This window comes from Lonchura striata, chromosome 3, assembly GCF_046129695.1.
Source record: "Lonchura striata isolate bLonStr1 chromosome 3, bLonStr1.mat, whole genome shotgun sequence".
Taxonomy (NCBI): domain Eukaryota; kingdom Metazoa; phylum Chordata; class Aves; order Passeriformes; family Estrildidae; genus Lonchura; species Lonchura striata.
Window position 1 is genome coordinate 3449902 of NC_134605.1, and position 25238 is coordinate 3475139.

Below are 25238 nucleotides of genomic sequence, written 5' to 3' on the forward strand. Positions count from 1 at the left end.
TTTTGCCATTCAGTAATTTCCATGTTTTGCTGTGTTTACTTACTCTTAATTTACCAAAAAGTTTTTAAAAAAGTAAACAGTAAATGAGGTGTGAAGTAAGTTTTTAAATTTTAATAATATATTTATTTCCAGTGGTGTTTTTATGTTGTATTCTGGGGGTTTTTTTTGGGCAGGAAAGAGTGTGTAAATTACAATAAGAAGTTTGCAAATAAAATTCTAATTTTATGCCAGAAAAGATTTAACTCATGAAAATTAAGGTTCTTCTGGATGGAATTTCATACTTACAAATGCCTATTCAAAAACTGGTAATCTAATTGATCCAAAGAGTGTGTTGATAAATATGGATTGTTATTTTTGTATATTATAATGTCTCTTCCTCTAATACTTTTAAATTAACTTAAACAAGAAAGGCACTTTTTAATAACCTCCTGTACCTTGTTTTGTCCTTAGGATAATGAGAGGCACAATAACAGCACTGTTCAACGCAAGTTGAAGTATGAGGTAGGTCATAATTTGTCAGAATGAAATGGTTGTCTTAAATTATGTCATGCCCTGTAATTAAATTTCATAATGTTTAGCTGCATAATTAGAATTTTGAATTCACAGCAAGATTAATGACTAGCAGAGATGGTGGTGCATCTTACCAGCTGGAATCAAAGTGATTTTGTTTCAGATTGTACCTAGCTTTTCCTTGTTTGAAAGGTGTGGTGTTAGGGTAGATCTTTCTACATTGTTTTGCCATGATTCTGAATTTGGAACAGTTGTCCTTTCATTGTTTTTAGAGGAGAAAAGTGTTTAATGAGCATTTAATTACATTTAATTTGAATTCAATTAATTAAATGATTGTCTGAATTCAGAATACACTTTTGACTCACAATGAACTGCTGTAAGGGTGTCTATAAATTAGGATTCATACATGTATTTATGTATTTTTAATCTGAGGCTTAGACCCTTCCCACCATATTTACAACTGGAATTGTACTTCTTTTGACTCTTACACTGTTGTTTTTCAGCTGTGTTGGACTTTTTGCACTCTGTTGGCTAGTGTGGGATTACTTTTTTTGTGCATATGTGGGGAAAAAAATTGAGGGCTTATGAGTTTCTGCATTACCTGTTGATTTTTCTGGGGGTTTTGAGTAAAGCATTTATAATCCAGGTGATGGACACTGTACAGAGAACAAGGAGGGGTGGGTTGAAAAGATCAGCTGTTCATTAATCAGATCTCAATCACTGCTCTTGGGTTTTTGAGAGAGACAGAGAGATTGTACCAATTTTAAATGATTGTATCAATCTAATCAAAATCAATTCTCAGTTAAAGAAATGTTTTGGTCAGAAGATTTTACAAAGAGATTATTTTCTTCTTTTGGAATTTTTTAACAGAAAAGTCAACAGTGGCAGCCACACTGTGTCTTTGCATTTCTGTCTAAAGATGGCAATTGTGCTCCAGAGTTGTGTGGAGAAAATGCAGGAGTAAGAGACCATAAGAGACAGACAGAAGGCATATACAGAGATGCTGGATTTATTTTCCAGTTCTGGAAGACATTCTTCCCCTTGTACATCAAAGAAGGCATTTCAGAATGAAGGCATAACTCAGAGCAGGAGAGCTTTGCATGTCATTGTGACATTAGAAGTAGCTTAATTCACTCTAAAGGTACTAATACTATAAAGAGTGAGAATGTTCTGTATCAGAATGTCTAATCTACTTCTTTACATAGTTCTGACTTTAATAATGTGTCTTATTCACTGCACAAGGTTGAAAATTTCAATCATTCTGATGATAAAATAATTACTTTGTCAGATTGTCACAGCTCAAGAGCTGAATCTGATTGTTCCTACTTGAAACAGATGTCTTCTGCAGGATCCTTAATGGGTGCTAATGAGCAAACTGGCTTTAGCATATTGTGCCTTGTCTTTTCTTGGTCTAATGTGCATTCTGAAACAAAAACTTATAAAGATAACAGCCCATAAAGGCAGTGCAGCCAATAGTTGAAGACCAGTCTAGTAATTCTCAGCTTCCAACACACAATGCCTCTGATTTGGTTTCTTTTAAGGCAATATCTTCTTTTTCTGATGCAAGACCAGAACACACTTCCATTTTGGGATATTTTTTCAGTCGGTTTTCCTACTTTTACAAAGATACTAGTAGTCAGCTGGTCAGCAGTGCAGTGGTTTTTAAACAAATTAAGGACTTAGGAAGTTTGTGTGATGCAAGTGAGAGATGTGCCCAAGCAATATTATTAATAAAAAATCTGCCATTTATAAGAAACTTGCAAGTAAACGTGTTCCTCAAGTCAGGCATAAATCAAGACATATCCCACACTAGTGGTGGTGCTAAAGCTCATACTGAAAACATCATTCAATCTGAATGCTCTGTGCAAGAGGCTCTCACAATGTGCATAAGCATGGAGATCTCTGATGCCTTGGTGAGAAAATCCCCTGAAGAATGTGCATGCCATTGGGAAAAAAAAAAAAAAAAAAAAAAAAAAAAAAAAAAAGAGCTAGAAATCAGTTTAGTGTTAAGACAGAACTTGGTGCATTTTCCTGATGTATTTTTGAAGCTTCAGCCTATTCTCTGGAAAAGGTACTGGAATTTTTCACCTGTGCTTTACTTCAGATTTCTGTTAGGGTTGAGAGTTGAAAGGTGTCTGTTGGCAGTTGCAGGAAACCAGAGCCAGGATCTGCTTGCTTTGTGTGGTTCCATTCTGTATGTTATTGTTTTGTCAGCTGAACAAGGCACCTGCCAGAGTTCCTTGGCAGTATTTCATGAGGTTCCTATCAGCACTATAAAGGAGATTCAAGTTGGCTTTGCTGGATGGAATATTTGACTTCTGTGTTCTGCTGAAGATGGTTTCTTCACAATATTTACCTATAACAAACACTTCACTCAAAGAATTTGCAGTGACAAAATGAGAAGTTTGATTATTACAGTTGGATTGTTTGGATGGTGATGTTTGTTTAATTCACCATTCTTGAAAGATGATTTGATACAGATTTCACTGGATTGGACTTCAGATATAAATTAATTTGTTTTTTTCAAATTGCCCTGTAAATTTCAAACTGAGTTAGCTGACCTGGTTTACTTTATGAAAATATGGGAAGTATTAAACCTTCATTAGGTGAAATTCATTCACTGCTGTCTACATCAGACTGTGCTAAGCTGACTGTGTATAGGAATCTTGTTCTTACAATTATTCATATAAGTCTCCTAAAGGAAAATAATATCTTTTTTTCTGAACCTGACATTTTGGATGCTTCGTGCCAGCAATTACAATTTGACAGCATTTGGTTTTACAGTTTGAATGATATCCATTGTGCAGTTTTACCCATCAAAGAGAGGTGCACAAAAATTGAGCTTGTGTTTTCTAAAAGGAACAAGGTTGGACCTGATTCAGGAATTGTTTTTTCTAAATACTGTGAAAAAGAAATAAATACTCAGCTGACAGTCATCCCATCAATTCTTCAAAGCAGTTTGCATGTCCCTTCGGAAATCTGGAAATTAACATTCAGTTCAAGTGAAGAAGCCATTTGGCTAATTATGCATTTGCCTAGGTATTGAAATCCAAATAAGTTAAGATACATTCAAAATAAAAGCCTAATAAATATTGATAAAATCCTTCCCCTCCCCTCCTTTTTTTTTCTTTAATCAATAGAAAAAAGGGGCCTTTGAGCTCTAAGGGAATATCACAGACTATGTAAACACATCTAAGCAATAATAATTATTAATTGAGTGCTTGCATTTTGTATATCTCTGGTATGCTGTACCTCATGTTTCCTCACTTGGGAAATGCTTCTATGTTATATGGTAGGTGGATGAAAACTATTATTACAGCTCTGTCTTATGATTTCCATTTTGGCTGTGTTTTCTAGCTCCCTCCATATACTATCTATCTTCATTAACGTCTTCTCTATTTCTCTTTGATTGTCTTTTCCTTAATCTTTTTGATAATCTTTGTTTTTCATGCTCCTCATTTACTACATGCCCTTGATCTCAATATTTCAAAACATCTGCAGATTTTTTTAATCTTACTTTCACTGTATGCTCTTAATACTACAGATGTTTACAGGTTTTATACATGCAATTTTGGGAATATTAGCATTGACAATTCTCTTCTTCTCCAGAGTTTTACATTTAAGGTCTATTGCACTTTCATATCAAAATTTGTCACAAGTGCAAAAGGAGTTGTGCTTTAACTATCATTTCAGCCTTTGGTGATACTTCTGTGGCAAGACAGATGTTTTGGGGTCTACCAAAACATTTCAGGTTTCTCATGCTTCAATTATGTAGCTAACAGCTGGGGACACTGCCTGACAGATGGAGTGAGTTTAACTCTAGAGTTCTGTCCATGTAATGTTCTTGGCCTTACTTTCATCATTCTCTTGCTTGCTTACTCATGGGGTTGTTGATGCTGTGAGATTGCCTTTTTACAGTATTTTTATGACTGCATCCCAAGAAAAAACTGAGCTATTGGACATTGATAGAATATTCCCATTAGTAAGGCTTTCCTCTAGCTTAGGATGAGGTGTATTTTACCAGTTACCCCTGTCAGATGCTTGAATAATAAATAAGCTGTTATCTCCTATCTTTTGTTTCTTCCCTTGTAAGGGGAGCTGAATATCTTTTGAATCCTGTGCTTGAATATGCCATCTGCCTTGTTTGAGGAAGATGGTTCTTGGCAGAAAAACCAGTGGCATCTAATCTGAAATTCTAAATTCTGCAAGCATATTGCCAAGCAGAGGTGAAATCTACTACACAGAGTTAGACTTCAGTCTCTCTCCTAGTACAAGAACATTTCCCATTTGTTTTTGCCATATGTTAGGACATGATAATGTAACTCACATGGGATTTAGAAAGAAATAGCTTGCATTGGATAGGGAAGTTATGTCTGGAAGGATGAACACTTGTTTGGATAAAGGGTATGGGAATTATTGTTGTTATATTTCTACTCCCTTAAGGAAGTCCAAAAATGAGCAAAATGTGTCACGTTATTTTGAGGTATTGTGGGGTATTTTTAACAAAGAGTGTGTACAGAAATGAGTAGACAGAGCAATATCATCATGTCAGTCCTGCTCAGGAGTGGCTCCCTCGTTGACATCACTATGGCATTTCTTCTGGGCTTGCCCAAAGTCAGCATTGAGTGGCACTTTCTGAGAGAACTGCCTTGATCAAGGCTGTCCAAGGAAATGAGTCTCTGAAACCAATTTATCTTCTGATTATATACCAAAGTTAAATGTTTGTGCAGTTTGTGTTTCCCAATAATGCTTTTTCTCTTCTCTGCTTTTTAAAAAATCTAACTCAATGAATACTCTGCACTTTCATGAAAAAGAAAGTCATAGCAGTATATTTTATTTCAATATTTCTACTATTTTTACTATGTGAAGTAAAAATAAAGATCATTGTATCTGAATATCAAAGCATTATTTAATGCATTAGGGTGCATTTTCCTCAACACTTCTTGTTTGAGATTGTTTTCCTCTCTATTAGCTGTTTGTAATAATTCTCTGAAAATGACTGTCAATAAATTACACGTTGACAGAGGTGGCTTTAAGAGTGGCTTTATGGTTTATTGCTATTTTAGAACAGATGATGTTGTTTTCAGGGGAATGAACTTCTCTTTTCCCCCAAGGAAAGAGAGGCTTACATTTCAGTGCTCCAGAAATTAGTTTTAGCTGGAAAGCTAGTAATGTGGGCAGTAATTACAGAGAAGCAAAATGGACAGGAGACAATATTTGTTGTGAAAAAAAGGTCACTGAAAATATTTTTCCATTCAAACATAAACTGTTTTTATGGTTTCTTAAAATATTTTTTTTTTAAAGTTTGTGGTAAATACACTCTAGATTAATTCAGTGGAATAAAAATTCACTTTCTTTGTTTTACTCTTATTAATGCTGATGTTAAGGGAAATTTCTTTGTCATTTACAATTGACTGGCAATGCAATAACAGCCTCCTCTTCTTGAGAGCCATGAGGATGTCAGAAGGCTCTCTGTGACAGGCAGAGGTGTTTATGAATGAGTTTCAAATTCTTCTCCAGCTCCTACGCAGTCTTATGTGTACTGGAAGTCACCAGGAGTTGCTACAAAGAAGATGAATGTTGAAAATACAGTTACAGCTCAAGTGATGGATGGCAGTGCTAAATACAAATATATAACATAGTCATAACTTTGAAGTGATAGTTTTTCAATCTTTTTGGTTGTTAACTTATATTTGTCATGCTGCTGTTATTTTATTTAAGTGCCAGTTCATTAAGGTTTTCAGACCAAGTACATTCAATGGAGCAAGTAGAGGACTTCCTTAAAGGCAGTTTCTCTATTTTTTCACTCTGAATGCTTATGCTACTTTTGGGCATAGTGTCTGCAAAGCATTAATCTTTTCAGTTGCAAAAATGTTTTCTTTCTGGCATAATTTCAGAGTTATTTATTCCATCTGGCTGTCAGAGGAATGAGCCCTCATTAGAAATAAATTTTTAGATTGTTTTGTCCAGACTGTGCAAATTTATCATAGTTGAGTTTTCTGGGATTCCGATATGATTAAGAAAAATATAGGAAACTGTTCTGACTGTGGATTGCTTATTTAATTATAAAATAAATTTGAACTTTTAAAATTTAAGAGCTTTCTGAATTGCTTAGACCCTTGCAGCTTTGCATGATGTTGTAAAGATTTGTTATAAAAGATAGAGATGTACAAAAATTAGAGCTAACTGTGAAAGCTTGATTAATACACTGATATTTTTTTTTGAGAAAGAGAGGTAATAAGTCTTCTGCTTTTCCTTGTTTTTGATATCTAAGCTGAAAATGCTTTTTCAAATAAAGGAATATTTTTAATACACTTCACCTTAATTTTTGTATGCATAAAATATGCTAGGGCTTGCTTATTAGACAAGATCCGCTTTGTTTTCAAACAATTCCTTCATTGTAGAAGTAACTTCTGCCTCCTCTTTGCCTGCTCCTCTGACCAAGAACACTATCTCATTTTCAGTGAAGTTCTTTTCTTTTTTTCCTTATGTAGTGATTTTGGTTTTCCTTTCTTCTCCCTATTTGGTATGTGCATGAAAGCGGATGGTCTGTCGTTCCCTGGGAGCAAATCCAGATGACCTAAAGGACCCAATTAAAATTAGTATCCCACGGTATGTCCTGTGTGGGCAGGGAAAGGATGAACACTATGAGTTTGAAATAAAGGTAAGTGCCTATCATTTGCTTTTCTTTAATGCTTTTGTTCCACTAAGTGCAATTTTTGGTTCTCTTTCTCTAAAGTGGCCTCAATACTGTTAAATAAGAGACTTCAGAAGAATGCATAGTATAGGACACTATAAAGACAAGTATTTTCTAAGTGGGTTGATTGTGCAGAAGAGGCTAATGGCCAAATTCTTGAGGTGAGCAGTTCCAGAGCCAATGTCAATTCAATTTGAAGAATTCCAGAGATGAGGATTATATGTATATTGGTATAGGAAAGCCCTTTATTGAGATGCAAGTGTCACCTATAAAAAAGGCTTAGACTTGAAATATTTACCTGAAATAAAGAAATTGTGAAAGCTTTATTTAAGTATTTTGCACATATGCAAGACAAAGGCTTGACCCCTTTCATGCTCTCTTTATTGTTCTGATTCTTCCCACTCTGCATTTCCAAGGTGTTGCTTCTCCAAATTCTCAGTTGATTTTCTGTGTAGAAATGCTGAGGGGGAAAAAAAAAGCATATTAATTTTGTTTCCTCTGGTATGCAGCCAGTGTTTTTTCAAAGCAAGATCTAAAGTCTAATTGGAAATGTGTTCTCAATGTGGGTGGACATATGTGTAGCATAACTGATGTGCATGGCATTGGAGCCAAAACTGGCAGCCTCCTTTATTGAATCTGCTGCCAGATGCTTCATTAGCTGCTGTGAGGTGGAGGAGTGACCTTCCTCTCAGGCTAAAGGACCATTTTTGAACTGTGCTCTCTTTTGAAGAGGATTTTATTAAGATGGGCAGTCTTAGCTTTGTTTGTGCTAATTAAATTTTCATTTTGAAACATACCATGCTGTTTGTGGGTGGAATAGCTCCTTTTGCCTGTTGAACTTTGATTTTCTTGGGGCTAGTGAAAGCCTGGAGCCAGGGAGATGCTGAGAGATGAGTAAGTGCACATGGAACTTCCCCAAGGACTCTCCTACTCAGTTTTCAGCACATGTGATTTACTAGACTAGGTAATGGTTAGTGAAGATGGCTAAAGTAAAAAGGTAGTTTTTGTTCTGAATATGTTGGTGGATTTATTTTCCAGGTATTCTCCCTTCACTGCTAAAACCCATGTAAGCCTCTACAAAATCTTAGCATAAAGGAGCAGTTGAAAGACTATTTGCAGTTTGGCAGTTTTGGAGATGTTTCTTATAGTCATTCCATCACATGAATCAATCTAATGAAAAAGCTAATGCTTTTTCCTTTCCCTCCAGGTCTCTCTGTCACAGTGGATTACTTCTGCTGTAGTCAGGATTTAGCTCTGTGCTACAATCCACAGACCTGCCACAAACATTTCTGTTTTAAATGTTTTCTGTGCAGAACTCCAAGCTCTACTTTGATCTGTATTAATCTCCAGAAGCTCCTACAGTTATTCCTGGTTTAGGGCAAATTTGGGAGAAAACCTCCAAAAGGGGCACCCCCCCCAGAAAGCAAACCCATATAGCCACTCCCCTGAAATGGTTTGGGAAAAAATTCCTGGGAGAGAAGTGGAAAAAATCTGTTTATTTAAACAGGAGAAGCACTCCCCAGCACCCAAAAATGAACAATAGCAGATGACAAAGCTCACTTGCTGCTCTGAAGAGCTGACAAATTGAGAAAGTCTCTCCTGTGGCTGCTCACAGTTCTCAGTCCCTCCAGTGCTGCCCAGAGTAGGTCACAAAGTGAAAGCTCTCAGTGCTCCCTGGGTCCTGGTCCAGAGCAAAAAAACAAAAACAGTCCAGGGAAAACTTCTCTGCCTCAGCTGGCTAAATTATATAAAAAGCAAAAGAGTGCTCTGTTCTGCTCTGTCCTTGCCCAGACACACAGTGGAGTTCTGTGTTCCAGCAGAATGTGGAGCAGTGAGTGCAGGCTGACAACAAACCCTGGTGCTTCTTCTTCTCCCCGCCTTCACTCTCAGAGCCTGTCTTGAAGGCATAGAATATCATGTCCAGCATAAATAGAACACACAATTGGAGATACAAATCTCATAATGTCACCCTAGGACATATCGAAAATTAGAACACCTGGAGTAGTGGGCTTGTATTTTTTTTTTTTTTTTTTTTTTTTAGCCTTAAAAAGCAAGAAAATGTAGCAGAGGGAGGAGACTAAATGTACCTATTCATTTAATCTCTTCCTCACAGGTCAGAATACCATGTCAGATAATTCCTGATTTCAGCCTTACTTCACCTAGTTCAAGTTTATTTTCAGGTCATCTGAAATATATGTCAATTGTGGGAAAGGACTGAGGTGTTGCTAATCCCATTTCCTTTCCTAGTTCCTAAATAAGCTTTCTTCAGCAAGGTTTCTCTTGCTTTTGGGAAAATGGGTAGTTGACCTATCTGCATGTCATAGCAGTCTGGAACCTGACAAAGTGACAAGTGATGATTGAGTTGAATTTTAAGACAGTCCCCAGAACTGTGAATCCTAGATATCTCAGAGGTATTTTCTTCAACAGATGTTTCTAGTCATTGTGTTTGTAGTTAAATCCTGCATATGTAGTATGTAACAACAAATGTAATGAATTTCTCTATATAACAAATATATACGATTCCTCTTGTGACATGCAGTAGTAAAGATTATTTTGTTAAATGCCTGAAGAGAAAGAATGAGTTCTGCTTTCTTTGGCAGCTTCATGGTCAATTCATAGGTCTTTCAACCCTAACATATTATCCAATAATATTTTGTTTTAGTGCAGGGTCAGCATCTTGTCGATATAGACGTGTATGGGAATAGGCCAGCAGGATGTTCTGTCCACTCAGGTTCTTTCACTGGGGACAGATCCCAATTAAAGATGTTGAGTGGGTCCTACAAGACCTGACTGGAGAGAATTCAAAACAGAAAGAAACTAATAATTTATTAGAGCTCAGACAGCACCTTCTTTTGCAGCAGGAATATGTCATGGAGCTGTTTGTGCTAGACTGCCATTAAGTATTCTGTATTAATTGATTCATTTCCAAAAAAGCTTCCATTTGAGTGACAGTTTTATGTCTTTAAAGACATGATGAAACAGTAATACCTTAATCAGGTCTCACTATATTTATGTTGGAGCTGAATTATCATGCCAGAGAACTATTCATGTATTTCCCCCTTCCTTTCATGTTGTGTCAGGATGTTTCAAAAAGGCTGTGCTAGAAACAGTGTGGGAAGAGCTTTTATAAATAAAAGAAATAATAAATAAAATAATAAAACCAGTGGCATCTGTTATGGACAGTGCCCATGGTTGGCAGAAGGAGCAGCAAGGCAGCAGGGAAGGTGGAACTCCAGCTCTCATGAGGACAGGCAGTGTTTCCTGAGAGCAGGTGATGGAAACAGTCTGTAATCAAGCACAGCCCTTCAGGCATCCTCTAACAATACTGAAAGTTGTAGATGAGCCTTCTCATTCACCTTTTCCTCATTGTTTATTTATCCTGTTTGATATTCTTTCAAAACTGGCTTTCTTGTGTTTCAAAGCCTTTTAGTGATGTCTGACAAGTACTCTATAAGAAAAGATCCAGGCAGATACATCCTGTCAGTGCTTTCCTTCAGATCCAGTCCCATTTCTGTTCAGCCAGATGCTGTGTTGAATCTGCTCAAAAAGCCCACATTTCTAGGCCAAATTTATTTCTGAGTTGGGTGAACTGTTGCAGAGTGGGAGTAAAGCAGAGTTAGTTCTCATTGATACATAGTTCTTTAAGAAAATGATGCATGCCCCATAACTGCCTACATTAGTAAGAAGTTTAATATTCTGTCAACATTATCCGATTAATACCCTCAATAATAAAACAGAAAAAAGGTTATAAGAAGTTCTTAGAAAACTTCTAGCTTTTCAGATGCTGTTTTCCTAGTGTGAGGAGCAGTTTCAGCAAGGTTAATGTGAAGAAATACGAGTTCTCATTATGACTGTAGACAGTTTAACCAGCCTAGATAAAGAAATTAGGTATTTCCTGTTTTTTTTCTCATTACTTTCAGAATGAGGTGGAATATTGCTTTTTTCTTCCCCAGTCATGGTGTTACTTGTGTTGCTACAGAGCAGAAAGAGGGCAAGTTCTGTGATGTGCTTTACAGTGCAATTGATTGAAAATGTTTCCTTGGTTATTTTCTATCAGTCATCATGAGAAGAAAAGATGAGGAGACACGACTCTGATATCTTCTTTCAGATTTATAGGCTTTACCTAGGAAATGGTGAAATCAGAGAATTAGAGAAACAAAACAACCCTCAATTCTGAGGCAAGTGTAGGATCTCAGCAGTGCCTAGATAAGAATATTCCAAAATCTATCTTGCAGATGTACTTAACCATATGGTTTTTGTTCTTAAGAAAATACTTTTAACTCTATTAGAAAACTATGTAAAAAGCAAAGGGCTTTTCAGAATTGCTTTACTTGTTCAAAACACCTGCATATGTCCCTCTCCCATTCCCACAGAGCATATAGTCTGTCATACAGTTTTTTTTAAATGGAGGAAAATAATCCCAGCCCAGACTTGTTGGATCAGTTGTAGGAGTAAAAGGTCATATTCTAAAAATGTTATTTCTATGCCAGGTGCATTGTAATTCTCTTTATACAAGTGGAGTTTGATTCTGTCTGTCCTAATAGCATTAATGCTTGCTTTAGGGGTCAGTTAAAACTTTGTTTAGCATTGAAATTTGTTTTTCAATTGTGCCAGCTATAGCAACAATAAAATTTTGCAATTACCTGCAAGTCTCATTACAAGAACGTGGAAAGTAAACAAAGAAGATGACAAGGACCAAAAAACAGTTCTCAAGCAGCACAGATGCATGGCTTTGCTGTTTTCCTTCCTGTCCATCTCTAACAAGTTATTAAACTTTGTAGAAGAAAGCTAATAAATAATTGGCTGCAGGCAGTTTGATTTGGGTAAGTTTGGTGTCACCCTATCACCAAACAGCTGTGTGATGCACAGCCAGCATGACATGCCTCTTCTGTGAAAACCCCTGGGGAAAAATAGGTCCCTTTCAAATAAAGATCATATACAAATGGCATGATCACAGTGAATTTTCACAACTCTGAAATATTAAATGACAGAATTAAAAAGTATGCAGCATGAGTAACATCTTTGTTTTATGATTAGCTATTACACTTGACCATTGTCTACTCAAACATTGAAATCACACAGTCCTCTGCCTTAATTATTCAGAACATGATGGTTGATTGGTTAATTGAGATCAGTATAACATGCATATTCCCGAAGAGTTATTAATTTTTTTTTTTAGTTAAACCTACCTATGAATGTTAAATCTGTTCACCTGAGTTGTAAAGTTTGAGACACTGTTAACAATATGTTGAGGGAATGTAGTCTGTTGTGCAGGGGTCCTAAAATGACAGAATTGTGAAGGTTGAAAAAAATGTTTAAGATCATCAAGTCCAAATGTCAACTCAGCAGTACCAACATGTTCACCATTAAACCAAGTCCTCAAGTGCCACATCCACTTTTTTGAGCACTTACAGGGATGGTGACTTGTAATAGCAGTGAAGCTAATTCATGATATGAAAGACAAGTTTTTTATGAAACAATGAATTTTCATTGTGGTTACATGCTAGAAAAACCTATGTTATAATGTTTGTGAAAAGTTTTGAGAAGGCTGGTTTTGTTTGCTTTAATCTTTAGTTTAAAATTGAGGTAAAAATAGGAAAAAGCCCAATCCAAATCTCATTCCTCTTGTCATAAAACATGCAATAATTTCTGGTTTTCAAAACACTTCCCCTAATATCCCTATTCCAAATACAACAGTAAAGGCAGTAGGGATGGAAAAGAGTGGACCAGAGGTGAGTCTGTTGTAAATGTGGGGTAGCAGCATTTGTAGTTGGTTTCTTCTGGCTTTGTCACTCTGATTTCTATTTCTCTTACTCAGTTATCCTACTCCATTGCAACTTTCTTTGCCTCCATAACTTTTTTTTTTTTGCACTCAATAATTAGAGAAATACTTGTTAATTTTAGGAGTCACTTTTAAGATTAAAATGCATGTGTTTTTGTGAGACATGTTTTGTGAAATTGCTTATTTTTTATCTTCCTGCATAAAATCATACCTAGGGAGGGGTAATGCCACATTTTAGGCCTGTTTGATTCAAAAAGCAGCAGTGTTCAGTTTTCAGCAATGCCAGTTGTCTCTCTCCATCTCTGCTAGTCAGTGTAGAATAATGTTCACTCACCCTGCAGCTAGGCTTCTTGGTAGCTTTTGGTCACCAGACCTGCACAAAGTCTTTGGCTTTGGACTGTAAAGTCAAATGCTCTAGTCAAAACACTTTCATGGCCCAGTTAGAAATGTCCTTAATTAATGTCACCCAATTTCAGATACTGTTTAGTATCTCAGTTCTGCAAATAACTGATAGTAAGTTTTGTGTGCCCTTCCTCTTTGCTCCTGTTGTTATGCACTCTTATCCACAGGAGTAATTGCGGGACTTTGTAAGTCGAGAACAGCAACAAGTAATTATGTTTGTTTTAAGAAAACTTCCTGTATAAATGGAATGTTCATCACCATTTTGAAGACACAGACCAAGAGTGTCTTAAAGGAGTATCTTCTGCTAAAAGCTGGTATAATATTTTATCCTACAAACTGGAATCCCATTCTATGTGGTAATGAATTCTGTTTGTCCAAGTAATGTGTATTTGTTAATTGTCAGTATCTATTTATAAGAATATAACTATAAATATAAATATAACTCTGGATGTTATTTATTCATTAATGGAACACCCACTGATAGTAATACTGAGAGTCAAATAGGTGTACCTAGAAGGGATTGGAGATGTTCTTATGTGTTTACAGTCTTGTCAAACCACTGTGGATTAAGGAATAAATGCATTCAAGTGTTTTCTGCTTTGTACTCTTTATTAAATACATTTCTGTCACCATAATGAAAGAAAAATGAAGTAAACTTATAAAAGTTCTTGGATTTAAGACAACCAGGAACTGTCCATTTTAATCTTATAACCTTGTATACTGCATGGATTTTACACTGCGTGGGTTTACTTCTGTTTCTTCCTTTTATATTGTCTGCTGTAGATAACAGTCTTGGATGAGACCTGGACAGTGTTTCGGCGGTACAGTCGTTTTCGAGAATTGCACAGAACTCTAAAACTGAAGTACCCAGAGGTAAGTTCTGGTAAAACTTCTTTTACAGAAAATGGTAGAGACTTGAAAAGAAGTGGTTTGAGATGTGTTCACTCAGAAAGGGAGGTGATTTCAGACAGCCAGCACACTTTCACCAATGTAGTTCCTGCCTGACCAATTTAATGACCCTCTATGATGGAGTGGCTATATTGATGCACGTGGGAAGAGCTGTGGGTGTCATCTCTTTTCATCTGTAAAGTCTTTGACATGCTGTCTTGGTTTGGGACAGTTTAAAGAGAAATGTTACTCTGAAATGAGTAACTTTCCCCTTCATTCCAACCAGTCTCTTCCCACCATTAAGGAATAATATAAGAGTAGATGTAGGTGGAAAAATAACACATTACTAACAAACAGAATGCCAACAGGCAAGAAAAAAAAAAGGTCAGTAATTTCTAGGTACCAAAATGCAAAAAACTCACAACCCCACTGGAACAAAGAGAGACCCCAAATGCCAGAAATAACCTTTCCTGAGGCAGCAATAGCCTCAGACTTGTAGGACAAAGGGACAAGATGCCATCACATCCCTCTTGGAAGGCAGGAGCTTTACAGAGCAGTCCTAGCAGCAGATGAAGACTTGCCAGCTCCTGTGGGGTCTGCCTGCTGCTTCCTCCTGTTCTCAGGCTCTGCTGTTGGTGCTGTGCTCTGCACTTGTGGCTGTGGGATGAGGGGAAAAGCACCGGTCTGTGGATGCTGGCATGGGGTGGCCTGGCTCTGGCAACTCCCTGGCTTTTTTTGCTGCCAGCAGAATTAGCAAATTCACTTTGAAAGGGTTTCTAATTGCAAAATGCAGTCTTTGTGGATGGCTGTGGTTGTGAAACCAAAGCTGCCAGAAAGAGAGGGGTTCTGCTCCCATAGTCTTCTCTCCTGGAGCAGGCAGCTGATTGATTTGGACTGGCTTGCTGGAGCCCATGGTGATGGGCAGACACCCACAGAACTCGCCCCAAGGCAGCTCAAACCTGCCAGCTGCACTCTCTCTGAGATGGGGAAAAAAATAAAATTAAAAGAGATTCCAAAGAGGGAGGAAAAACCTTTACCTGAGTAAAGACCAAACAGCCCACAAAACAAATTCCATGCAGAATTTGTTTGGAAGCTTCCTGGGGGGACCAATTTGGAAAATACCCACAACAGCACCTCCTCACACACACAGGGTCTCTGGCTGCAGAGTCTTAAGGAGACTAACAATCCTTGGGTGCAGGTAGGTATGGAATACACTAAAATTATGGATCATCCCAGGACACATGGTCCCCACAATCCTTTTCTCTAGATTGGAAGGAGGTGAATTTGATGGATGAACTCTTTTGGTGGATGAGGAATTGCTTCAGTGGTCACATCCAGCGGGTGGTGGTCAATGGTCATAGAAACCAGTGAAAAGTGGTGTCCCTCAGGATTCCATACTGGGACCAGTGCTGTTAAATATCTCCATTAGCTGACACAGAAGGAACAAGCAATACCCTCAGCAAGTTTGCAGATGACACCAAGCATGAGGGATGGGATGCCATCCAGAGGAACCTAGATGAATTTGAGGATTAGGCCCATGGGAATCTTACAAGGTTCAACAAGGCCAAGTACACCTGTGTGTAGGCAGTTCCTGGTATGAGTACAGGATGTGGAATGGGGGGATTCAGAGCAGTGCTGCCAAGAAGGATTTGGGTGTGCTTTGGATGAGAGGCTGGGTGTGACCCAGCAGTGTGTACTCGCAGCCCTGAAAGCCAGTTGTGTCCTGGGCTGCACCAAAAAAGTCCTGCAGGTCTAGTGAGGTGATTCTCCACCTCTGCTCTGACCCAGCCATCCAACTCTGGAATCCTCAGCACAGGAGGGACATGGACCTCTTGGACTGGATGCAGAGGAGGGATACTAAGTTGATCAGATGGCTGGAGCACCTCTCCTCTGGAGAGAGGCTGAGAGCTGGGGTTGTTCAGCCTGGAGAAGGCTCTGGGTAGACCTTATGGCAGCCTTTCAGTTCTTGAAGGAGGATTATTAGAAAGATGGGAATAGATTATTAGAAAAATGGGGATAGATTATTAGAAAGATGGGGATAGATTTGCAGCAGGGCTGTTGCAGTAGGACAAGGAGTAATGGTTTTAAACTGCAGAAGGCAGATTCAGAATAAAATGTAAGAAAGAAAATTTTTACAATGGCACAATTTTTACAACGCCTAGAGAAGCAGTGGATTCTTCATCACCAGATACATTCAGGGACAGGTCAGTTGGAACTCTGAGCAGCCTGATCTAGTTGAAGATGTCCCTGCTCATGACAGGGGGGCTGGACTCAATGGCCTTTAAAGGTCTCTTCCAACCCAAATGATTTTATGATTCTGTGCCTGCTCTCAGATGTCTGTCCTGTAAGACTGACAAGCCCTTCAGCACTTCAGAGATGCAGGGGTGCTCGATGCAGGCTGGATGCTGCAGTGAAACTGTGACTCTGTGTGTTGCTCCTGGCCATAAATTCCCTTTATTGCTGTCTGGCCTCGTTCCCTGGGGGTTGCTGTTTTTTTCATTGCAAGATACTTGTAGTCAGATCCTGTCGTCCTGACAACTTCTCCTTTGAAAGAAGAGCGTTGCTTCACAGATACCCTCTTGTAATAGTGACTTTCAAGTTTCTGCAAAATGAAAAATTGATCTGACTACTTCAGAGACTCTGGGCATTTAGGAGGAGGAACTGTGCTTGATGAAGCTTTAGTCCATTGGAGAGAGCGTTTATGGAATTGCAGTTTTTAGTTTTCACATCTAACTTTTAATTATTAACATTTTTCTTCCCTCCTACATGTTCCCTTGGATATTAGAAGAAATAAATCATTCAAGCCATGAAAGTGACCCTGATTTGAGAATTAGCACAAGTAAAGAAGCTTGGGCAGTATATTAAAAAATAGGAATATGTTAAAGAAGGAGAGACATGCAATAGTGTGCACATGCTTTCTTGGTCTTCTTTAACATATGCTTTAAGCTAAAAATGAAATAAGCATGGAACAGACCTTGGGTCTGGGGCTCAAGATTGTTCCCATTCCAGAACAGTATGAAAACCAGAAATGAAAACTACTGTGCACTAAATATCTAAGAAAAAGTTTAAAAAAGAAAAAGGAGAAAGAGAAAAAAAATTAAGTCATCTTTTTAAATTACAGATTTTTCTTTTAAGGTAAAACTGAGTTTTTAATGGGAAATTGAAATGTTCTCTTTACATATATGCTTTTAAAAATATTGCTTGTGTACAATTTTTTTATTTGAATAAATTGCCATTTCCTCTTGGGTGTTAGAGTTATAATCTGTCAACAGGAATATCCTAATTACATATAACTCTAGAAAAAAGAGCCAGGCAGTCATCCAATTGGCATGAAAAAGGGCCACCTGAATTCCTGTGTAGACTGATTTTCCCCATTTAAGAAAATGTGCTAGAGTAGTCTTCTTCAGAGTTGGTTATTGGTCCTGCCAGTATGTTGAGGAATAACTGAATTCTTTAATGGTTGCATCAGGGGGAGATCAGTTTTGTTCTTGTAGGTAGTAACTGGATCCAGGAGGAATCTGCTGTTCTTTAAGCCACTATTAAAATGTCCCATGTGCTGCAGCATATTAATTTCACCTTTTTGAATAAAGCATTTGTGACTGACAGTACAAATTCAGGCTTTTTTTGGTGTTTCAAGAAGGAGTAGGTTTTTTTTTATTCTTACTTATTTGTTTGTTTGGAAGAACCATGATAGCATGAGTACTATTATTAGGTCAAAATGAAGTCCACCATCCAAGCGTGTATAACAGGATAAAATCCCAGCCTAGGGCACAGGCACAAACTTTGCTTCAACTTGGAATCTTCCCAGCTGAAGTTGTTTTTGTTGTAGTTAGCAGTTCATAGTTAATATTTTTCCTGTGCATTTTATCTGTATTTTAAATTCTCTACACTGCACACTTTATTAGTAGCTTATAGAGGCACATTTTTTTTTGGCAGCTTGTTTTCTTTTATCATTTTCTCTCTGTTTGTGGTTTTGCTTGCTAGGTCAATACATTTGCCAGTTTAATGTGTCAGTTTGTTCCTTATTGACACTTCTGTGTTGCCATATGTTTGTGTCTTAGGTAAACTTTCTGAGAGTCACAGAATTATTAGTTAGTTCTGCCAAAGCATAAGTGTCTAATTTCCATGTAGGAAACACATGGTATTTCCATTAATCTATCTGTTCCTTCGTGAAGAAGTTTTGTAGGTCACTGCAAGCACCAAGTCTTACAAGGTTGCCAAAAGTGTCTTTTTCCAGCCTTGATGGAGCTTTCACTTCACAACAACTTTCACCAAATTATCAGAGAGGTTCAAATCCACCCATGTTTGCTAAATACCAAGCATGTTAAAGATCAGGAGAAGCAAGATAAGCATTTGCTCATGTGAGCCAGTGGTTTTCTATAGGTGCTGTCACATAAGTTCCTGTTCTGGAAACCCTTGCAGCACCAGCAATGTTTCTCTGTTTTGCACAGTGCAGGCTGTTGTGTCCATTCCTGCCTTCAGACTTGGAGCAGGGATTGGCAGGTCTGTGGGCAGAAGAGACCAATATAATATGCAGTGGGTTTCTTCTGCTTGTCAGCATTTCTACAAACTACTGTGTCCTTGTTTATCAGAGGGGAAGAGCATGTTGTGATGGATGAGACACAAAATATTGTGTGCTGCAGCATAGATTAGGCATTTGTTTTATTTGAAGGAATTTCATTAACAGTGTTGCATATGTGAATGACTGATGGCTTTCCATATTTTTACCTATATTTAAAATAGCTGTAATTTATGGTAATTTTGGATTAGTTCTGCAATATGAGTAGCAGTTCAGTTTGTTTGGTAAATTGAAACTCATCTGTCTGCTTCTGCTCATCTGTCATTGAGCTAATTTAGGATTCACTTAGGATGATGCTAAAATGCATTTTAATACCAAACTTGTCAGAGTTGTGTATTTAGTCACTATATATTATTTCAAAGAAACTTAATCTTTAAAAGGATCTTATCAGAATTTATCAGAGTTGAGTTTTATTTTGCACAGTTCACCTTCCCACTCTAAATTAATATTTATAATGAACAGCGAAAATACTGTGGGCATGTTTAATATATGAGTGTCCTGCTTTTAGAAGTGAACTTTACAGCTCATTAGTTGCTCAGCTCTGAGTTACTATATCAGTATTTTAATAATTTGCTGATCTTGCATTTCATGTTTCTGCCACTGAACTCCCAAAGGGATATCTTGGCAAACTGATATATTAGGAAGTTTTTTTTTAAAAAAAGTATCATTTTCAAAAGCAGAAACTTACCTAATATCTTCTGATCTTAAAAGATGTCATATATATTATATATCTGCATATTTTTTCTAATGTAATTAAGGGGCTAAAATGTGCCACATGCAAATTTTGAAAGATTTAAGAAGCTGCAGCAGGATGAGACTGAGCCAGTGACAGATAATTACCAAGCATTTAACAGTGTCTTGTTCTTTTGGGGGGCCTACATGACTGTCATTTGCCCAGCTCCAGCTTTCTTGCACTGCTAGATTGTTAATGGCCATTTTATTACTTTTGGATTTTTAATTGAGACCATACTTGGCTTTCAGTTGAAGTAGTCTCTCTAATAAATGCATTTTTTGTTTGTTATTAGAGAAGAGAGCAAATGGACTCTTCATTCTCAACAGAGAAGTGAGAACTTCCATAGTTAGATTCTCCTGGTTTTCCCTCTGTCTTCACCTTTTCTTACCAGTTACTGGTTTTGGAATAGCACCAGAATGTTGGTTTCTGCAGAAAACTTTCCTTCCTGATCCACATCTTGCTGCAAGGGAAGTCTCACTCTCCTAACACTTTCTTGTCTCTACTTTATTTCAAAAGAGAGCAGAGAAACAGCTCCTATTTGTATTTCTCCTAACAAAATCCAGGGTTTATGAAATCCCTCCTTCATATGGGAGTCCTTAAGTCCCACTTGCATTTAGGTTTTATGGGGCTTTCACTGTAACTTCTGCTTATTGAGTTCCCTGTCAGTCATCTTGGAAACTGTTCCTGTATGCATAAAAATCTACATGTTGTTAAGGAAAGCACCTTCCATAGAGGCATTTTTATTGCTAATAGTGATTCTTGACTTAAAATATTAGAAAATCCCTGGAGAGCTGCCAAGGAGAAGCTACAAGGCATGCTTGCATTTATAGATTCATTATGGACATAAGGACCATGTGTGTGTCCTGTTCAGTAGGAATGCCACAGCTATTGACTTCTAGCCTATTTAACAGAATGTAATAATTTCTGTAATATCTGTATTTAATTTATGGAGGCCTGTATATAAGTATATATTTGTCTTTTGGGGTCTAGGCACAAATGGACTGTTTAGAGTTTAAAAATAATTATGGGTCATAACCTGTTAGAATTGCATGAAATTCAAAGAGCAGAAAATAATTTTCAGATTTTTCAGAAGTACTAAGTGGATGTTTTCAAAAACATACAGAAATCAAAACATTTGTTGCAAGCTTATTTTAAAACATTTTTAAGTACAGTGTAATATTTCAGATTTTTCAAAACTCAGAAAGTAGTCTGTTTTTCATCCAAAGTATTTTGCATCTTGGTGAAGAAAGACAAATGTTTGCATCTCAATGACAGCAATACCTATTTCTTCCATCCATACTCACTACCGCCCAACACATAATGTGTATATTTGCTATTAAAATAGAGCTGACACTGGGTTTTTAATTGTTTCTTAAGTTCATTTTACACACTTTTGTACTACTGCTTATTGTTCAGGTGTAGTTCAGCTGTGTAATGATTAATGAAGAGTCACAAACTGTTTATGGAGCCACCAGTGGCTGATCTCACTGTCCTTCCCTTTTGACTCTGTACTCCTCTTTTGGGTGACTGCCAGGGAAGGATCTCTCTCTCCTTTTTAAGAGGTCCATACATCTGGTGCTCTTGATAAGTAGTAAGTGGAAGAAATCTTCAACATGAACAGCTGGCACAGATAATGGAGAGGGGATGAATTTGAGGTGAAGTCATTAATTTTAGGAGAACATCCTTGGATTCTGGAATTGATCACTGACAGACAAATGTTACTGACTTTCAAAACATGGTTGGTGTGAATTTGGGGATTTTTAGTCTTCCTGCCCCTCGCCAATAATCTCAAGGATAATTAGGCAACTTCTGTGTACTCATGTATTGATTAAATTATTTTTAATGGCTTATCAGACATGCAGAATTCTCCCTTCCAATGAAGAATGCAAACAGATATTAAACCAGGAGTGGAGCAGTAAGGCATCAGATTTGTGCAGAGCACTTGGGGCAGTGTTTGGGCTGGGATCTTGACTGACCGCTCCAGTTCTGGATTATAACTCTGCAGCTGTAGAGTTTTATTTAATGCAAAATTTATGTTAATATTCTGTGACTGAGGTACTTGGCTTGCAGGGCTGGCAAGCCCGTTGCCATGTAACTAGTGAGCTCCTGGAGCTTAGGAGCTAATTTGGCAACAGCAGTCAGAAGCTTATTGCATCAGAGCTGGTTGGCCTGAAACTGCTGATTTTGCCATTGGATTTTCTAGTTTACTGGCATTAGTAACGATATATTATAGTTAATATGTAAGCTGTAGGTAGTATGCTCACATTGAATGCAAAATGCTGGATATTTGGATTCTCCTAGTGTTCGGTTTTAAATAGCACAGAGTAGTATAGTTGTAAATAAAGGAACTTTCCTAAGACAATGTTGAAAATTATTTTGTTCTGAAACCTGCTGAACTTATGCCAAAGTCTTGATCCTTCAGTGAGTGAAGTCCCAATCTATTCACAAATTCATTCATTGTTGACATTGATGTTTAGAAACTCTGGAGAATAAGAAGCAATTTAAAATCAGGGGTTACATGCACTAGAGAGAGCAGGGTGTACCATATAATACTGAACATGATTGTACATATCTTGCTACAGATGCTTTCTCATTATTTAGAAAGTTTATTTGGATGTGGATTCTCAGTTCAGGTTCTTTCACGGGGCCCTATGGCCCTTTTTAAACATAGTCTCTAACAATATTTTGAGATTTTTCTATTTCTTTGAAAATTTGTTCCAGTGAAGAAATAGGCTTGTTGATGTGTTTTGGCTTAACTGGAAGAATGTTTCTGGGTGTCTGGATGTGAAGTAGCAAATTTGGTTTGGTTTTTTTTTTCCAAATAGTCAAGACAGATGTACTGTAGTTTTGGTTTTTAACAATGGTAAATTATAATAGTACTCAGAGACTTGATATGAGAACCATAGGACAAACACCAAGCACCAAAAATGTATAAACAGTCTAAACGCCTTTTTTTTTTTTTTAATAGAAATTGTGTATTAGGGCACAGGTGAAAATGAAAATTATTTGCTACACTGATGTGCATGGAAATAGCAAATGCATGATATGTATTCTGGCAGAATTATATGTAGAAAAGCATTTAGAAAATAGTTTTTGAAATATTAATCTAAAGTAAGGACAACCCTTCATTTTTACTTTCTAGCCTGGGAATTTAATAGCCTTGGTAATACATCTTTCCATAAATATTGAAAGAAAAAAAGGTAATAAGTTTTAGAACACGTATCTGTGTGTAAACCCTTTAATACTATTATATGAGCATGTGATTATAGCCTTTGCCTTCTTTCAGTACAAATTATGGTAATTATGATGCAGTTAATTTTAACATTCATATTCTTATCACCCAGAACAGCCAGGAAGTGCATACACAGGAAGCATATTTTGTCACATGCGTGTTTCCAGCTCCATTTCCTAATTTTATTATGTTCAGAGCAGTCTGCAAGCCTGCCAGTTTATATATGTAATACTTCGATATCAACCCAATTTTTCCACTACTTACAGATGAGATTTAAGTGGTAGATCCTTGGAAACTTCACCTGGCCTTTCTTTCTGCAGCATGAGACTGCTGAAATTTTTAGAAGAAATTTTTAGCATATTTCTCACAACATGAACAGGAGAATTCATTCCAATAAGTGAAGTGTGAAAAACATCGCTGCTAACCATATCAGGTAGTTCAGTGAGAGCTTGATTACAGGGAAATGTATTTATTCCAAATGGTCCCTCTGAATTCATAGTTGCTAACCAGAAGTGGAACATCAGAGACAACAGCAAACCCTCCAGCATATTTGCTTCCAGCATAATACACAATTCTTCATCTATTTCTAGTTGGAAAATGAAATCAGTGTGTGAATTTCAGTGTGTGAAATTGTTGTGACAATTTCTTGTCATAACACTGAATCTGAATGTGTAAGAGCCTTGTAAAAACCCAGTTTGGGGATTAATTCGTGTTTGTTGTTGCTTTGGGTGCTAGATTCATGCAGCAAAATTTTCTTGGCTTGATAGATATGATTCTGCAGAGATACAGTTTCTCTCTATTTCTTCTCATTTCCTTTCTTTCCTCCTGGGGTTGTTGATGAGACCTGGCCTTTTTTGGTCTTTCCCTAGCAAATCTGTGAGCTTACAAACAGTTCTCTGAGCTTTATCAGTCTTCTGATAGATTGAAATAAGTTTAATCAAATGCCAGGTTGCATTGATTCTGCTGTGCAAAAAATCTTGTACATGAGTAACATAGAAATTGAAAAGAAATCTTTTAGAGAGGTGCGAGTCCATCATCTCATAATTTTTGAACTATTCGATAGAATAATTCCTTTGATCATTTGATAATCTGATTTTCAAGGCACTACTCAATTACCTACTGCATTTGCGTAATATCAAAATATTCATGTTGTGTTTTCAGTAAAACAGTTTTGTGTGGATAAGAGCTATCTGTGAGCGAGGAATGCCTCTGAGAAGAATTCCTAGACAATATAGCTGGAGGTTTAGGTGCTCATTGAGACTGAGCCACTTCTTAGATGTTCCTGACTATTGGTTGACTTGAGGAAAGCCTGAGCCCTGTGTCTGTCTTAGTGAAAAGCAGAGGGGAGGATTGGGGGTTTTGTTGTTTCTTTATTCTATTACTACCTTCCTTCAGTGGACTTTTGGATATGTACTCCATTAATCATCAGCTGTTAGTGACAGTCTCACTGCCTTCCAAGGGTTTGTGAAGAACAGCTTGTTCTTGTTGGCTTTGTCAGGAATATGCTGCTAGATTAAGTAGGTCTTTCAAGCAGAATCCTTTCATGTTGGAATCTGAGGTATTGATGATTCTGAGATTGTAGAAAGTCTCTGTCTTTCAGCCCCGCTGCCAAAGCAGAAGCCATAATTGGTCTGTGCTGGTTTCCAGGTTGTTTATTCTGTTTATCTCTAACATGTTCTGCTGCCCTGCCCAGCTCTGTCCTGCAGGGCAGCGTGTGGGGCTCTGCCCTCAGTGGGATGTGACAAACATTAAATACCAGAAACTCCCTGGGCTGGATTTACAAGAACGTGCCAATATCTGTCACCTACGTTGGACAGTGTGTCCCCAGCCTGAACCAACAGAAAAATGCCAACACCACAGTGAGACATGGAGGGCATGAAGAAGGAGAAAAAGGACAAGGCACACCCAATTTCCTCCATCTTGTCCTCTTTGGACCCCTCATCTAGAATCCTAAAATTTTACTTTTGCACCTGTGCCACACTTAATTATTACTCATATCAAACACTCAGAGCTGGTAATTCATCCTGTAAGATTGAAAACTCTTTTCCATGGACAGAGATCACAGCCAGTGTCTCTGGGGGCTCTGTCCAGGGGGTTCCTGACCCCTGCCAGGGTCCCAGGGCAGCCAGGGCAGCCAGAGGGATGCTCTGGACTCCCACACTTTCATATCAGTTGATTTAGTGACCCAGCTCAAACTCTAGTTTTTGTGAAAATACCCTGGTTAATTTTGAGCAAATAGCATTGAGAGTAACAAAAATTGTCAGGCTCCAACTGTACTGCCCATTGTGGTTTTTTTCTTACACATTTAGGTGGTATAACTGACACAACTGCATATGTGAAACTGTTTGCTAAACGTTTTTCACTCTCTAATCTGGAGAGTCATGCCATGCCTCTCTTGTGCTTTATGAGGCAGCT

General features: G+C 37.6%; 1 protein-coding gene and 1 pseudogene across 3 annotated transcripts in view; both read left to right on the forward strand.

Annotated features, from left to right (window-relative positions):
* KIF16B (kinesin family member 16B) overlaps positions 1 to 25238 on the forward strand; it is a 137866-nt gene that overhangs the window by 81621 nt on the left and 31007 nt on the right. For all 3 annotated transcript variants that reach the window (XM_031504221.2, XM_077781849.1, XM_077781850.1), the window contains 3 exons: positions 451 to 501; positions 7052 to 7174; positions 14175 to 14264. In XM_031504221.2, coding sequence (XP_031360081.2) covers positions 451 to 501; positions 7052 to 7174; positions 14175 to 14264 — 264 coding nt within the window. The remainder of the gene's footprint in view (positions 1 to 450; positions 502 to 7051; positions 7175 to 14174; positions 14265 to 25238) is intronic.
* Positions 628 to 3556, forward strand: LOC144246025 (uncharacterized; annotated as a pseudogene).